This window comes from Ochlerotatus camptorhynchus, unplaced genomic scaffold (assembly GCF_037179485.1).
Source record: "Ochlerotatus camptorhynchus isolate MF236.1 unplaced genomic scaffold, CSIRO-AGI_Acam_v1.1 ptg000710l, whole genome shotgun sequence".
Classification (NCBI taxonomy): Eukaryota; Metazoa; Arthropoda; class Insecta; order Diptera; family Culicidae; genus Ochlerotatus; species Ochlerotatus camptorhynchus.
The window spans coordinates 92501-95834 of record NW_027041185.1 but is presented as its reverse complement, the minus strand read 5'-3'; the positions used below and the strand labels follow the sequence as shown (position 1 = coordinate 95834).

Here is a 3334-nt window from a genome sequence, read left to right as displayed (position 1 = left end):
GCGAAACCTCAGCACCAGTGCTTGAAGATCTTCCTGAACGACTGGACCAACCAATAACGTGTCGTTCAGGGAATATCCTGACTACGTCTTGCACGACGCGTCGAATACGACCCTGACCTTCGTTGACAGCGTGGTGCGGGATGTAGCAATGAGGAATGTCATCGTCTATCGGTTCGTCGAGCTTCTTAATGTGTCCTAGTTCGAGGTACTTGTTCATGAAGCGGTGGTATGCATCCTTGGTAGCAGGATCAAACACTTGTGGATGGAGGACGGAGTATTACATTAAATATACTTGATCGTTTTATGTCAATGACACAGTCGCTAGGAAAAACATTTACGACGGTTACGATTCAAGACGTATTAGCTTTTAAAAAAGATGCCCTGTATATAATATTTGCTAAATTTTGGCTGAAACCGGACCGATTTTATTTTATGCCTGTCAAACATTTGACAGATCTTCTATATAAGGATATTCATTAAAATTGATTGGTATTGAAGCATCACTTCAATACTTTCTTTCTTTCATTTTTATTATAGTCACTTTAACACTCTTGGGTCATTCGTGACTTGTCTGGGGGTGAGATTTGAACTCGTGAATTTGGCGTGAGAGGTATGGGGATGTTAAACACTAAGCCGGGGTCACCCCCCGTAGGGTGGACTAAAAATCTCATCCTTTGGATCTTACTCTTGAATAGGAGCTTGCCATCCCGCCATTTCACATAACATGAAAACTGCTTTATGCAATTTGAATTTATTTGAAAGGCTGTGAAAATTTGCCGAGTTAAATTCTTGGTTATGCTTTATAAAAGTGATCGTTGCTTAAAGAGAGCGATGGAAAGTTATCATTAATCTTACTATCCGAGTGTGGTTATTTCTGACGGACAAGAAGTTAGATTTTGACAATCGTGGTTGAGTTCTGGTCGTAAACCGGTTGATCGATAGCACAGGGATTTTCGAACATGGAACATAACTTTCGAAATGTCACTTTTAACCACAAGTTAAATTTAACTTGGCAATTGGTTTACAGTCTAATGGTGTCAAATTTTTGCATTTTCGAAAACTTTAAACTACAATCTACTCTCCTTAACTCGATATTGAAGGGACCATTGCGTTAGGGAGGATATCGAGTTAGTTAGGGACCAACTTTTATCATATGTATGGGAAATGTGATCAAGATAGCCTGGATTTGCATCGAGTTAGGGAGAGTTCACTATAATTTTTAGGGGCGTCGCTATACAATAAATCGTGCTTCCGGATTCTAACTGGACCACACTTTACGTGGACATTTTCAATATGGTATTTAAATTCGCAAGAACTTAGGTAATTCATCTGGACAGCTAGAGTTGAAAGGTCTTATGGTTCTGGAATTTCGAGTGTATGAAAACTTCCAGTAGATGACGAACAAAATTGTGTTTTATTCATCTTGAGACGTGAATTTGATTAATAATGATACAAGTATTTAAAGTATATTAAGTATCGTTCAATCCTTGCTATTGCTACTGATCCTTAAAGTAATCGTGTTTTTTTAAATACAGGGTAAATATAATAAATTTAAGAGTCGTATTCATAACGAAAAGAGTCACTGCTGTGCTGTCTGTTTGTGCTTTCACTGCGAAATCTTCCGTTTTTTAAAATAGCTTTGTACTGGCAACTGCATCCCTCCCGGGACGAGAATGAACTGTTGCGTTGAGTGTAAAAATAATACTTTCCTTGTTCACTTGCATGTAAGTACGTTCTGAGTAGAATAAAACACAACTTCTAACAACCTATTGCTCACCTACATACAGAGTATGATAAATGTTAATATAACATATTGTAGACTGTTAAACAGCTTTCTTTTTGCACTTGCTCATCGTTTAAATAGTATTATTCTCTTCGTATTCGGGAGGAATATCTTCCACCAGAATCTGGCTATCGATCAGTTCCTTGCACAGAGGTAACCGCCCAGGACATGGCTCTGAATCGGCAGGTCGGGTCTTGCCCTCACACCGACTATCCGGCAGGGCATTCATACTGGAATCTACGCACAGTATGGATCGCTTTCTGATCGCTCCGGGTTCCCCCGGTTTGCGGCACGTCACCGAGCAGAGTTGCCATGGACCAACCCACCAGTCCGCCGGACAGGGATCCTCGTTGCAGTCCCGTGCCAGCCGTTCGTGGCGTTTGTTGTGGGCATTCTGCTCGCAGAAACTGTCATCCATAAAACCCTCGCCACGCTGGAAGCACACTGAATTGCGATGCTGTTTACCGCCACCACAGGTCACCGAACACAGACTCCAATCGGTCAGCTTCCAGTAGTAGGGCGAATGGCTTCGGGTGGCATTCGAGGACAGCGTGTATTCGTAACGGATGCCGGCGTGGTTGTTCTTCTTTTTCATAATTACCTGGAAGGAGAGATAAAGAACGCATTTCAGTAACAAGGTGACTAAGAAAAATGTCGTGAGTATGGAAATGATTGTAAACAAACAGAACCCGCCGATACCAGACGCCTAGACTACACGCAGAGTAAGCTCCATAGAAGTTGCCAATCGATTAAATGTTCTACTTCTACGCAACAGAAGAAGCATATAGGCCCATATTTCCTACAGGTTTGGTTCAAACGAAATTGATTGCTTTTACCGAAACGATTACGAGTGCGACAACAACGAAAATCAAGTAAGCGAGTAGGACATTTACCGATATGGTAATATCATCGGTGATCGGTCCTGGAATCTTGACCCGTTCCTGTTCGTCTTCCCTTTCGTACAGCCCGAGGCTGCCGGCCATTTCATACTCGCCCGGTAGTTGAATGAACCTGAAATGCGGAGAACGATTACTTTAAATAATTTTCCGATCTCTTCCAAGACCCGATCCGAAATCTCACCGATTCCCATTTAGATAGTACTCTTTGCCTCCGGTGCGGCCCACCCCGATGAAGTTCTTCGACGGGTTCATCTCTTCCACCAGAATGTTCCTCGAGCCGGCCGGTATTTGCAGCACATCGTAGTAGCCCTCGCTCATGTTGACCTTCTTGGTGAAGTTTCCCCGGATGACGGTGCAGCTGTCTCCGATTCCGCCGCACACTCCGCACTGGTCCTCGGTGGTGTTGGAGTCGACAACCCAATCGCAGCCCACCCGACGGCAGATACCGCCGATGCACATGTCGTTCGTTCCCAGATTGCACGGCGTCCCGTCGGCTGCCGTGTCGCCGAACGGGACGATGATGGTGTCCTCCGAGTTGGTGCAGTACAGTTCGCAGGGTTCGTCTGAAACGATAGTGGATGGTTCGAACGGTTAGATGGATGCAGTTGGTAGAATTGTCACTCTCGTTGTAATCCAAATTAATTTAAGGAAT

The 3334-nt window shown here is 43.8% G+C and overlaps 1 protein-coding gene across 1 annotated transcript in view; it reads right to left on the bottom strand.

Annotated features, from left to right (window-relative positions):
- Positions 1 to 1461: 1461 nt before the first annotated feature.
- The window catches only part of LOC135714756 (A disintegrin and metalloproteinase with thrombospondin motifs 7-like), a 91581-nt gene continuing 89708 nt past the window's right edge, over positions 1462 to 3334 (bottom strand). Inside the window, exons 9-11 of the mRNA XM_065238124.1 lie at positions 2864 to 3245; positions 2677 to 2794; positions 1462 to 2384 (exon numbers count right to left, since the gene is read on the bottom strand). Of these exons, the coding sequence (XP_065094196.1) occupies positions 1857 to 2384; positions 2677 to 2794; positions 2864 to 3245 (1028 nt within the window). The 3' untranslated portion in view covers positions 1462 to 1856. The remainder of the gene's footprint in view (positions 2385 to 2676; positions 2795 to 2863; positions 3246 to 3334) is intronic.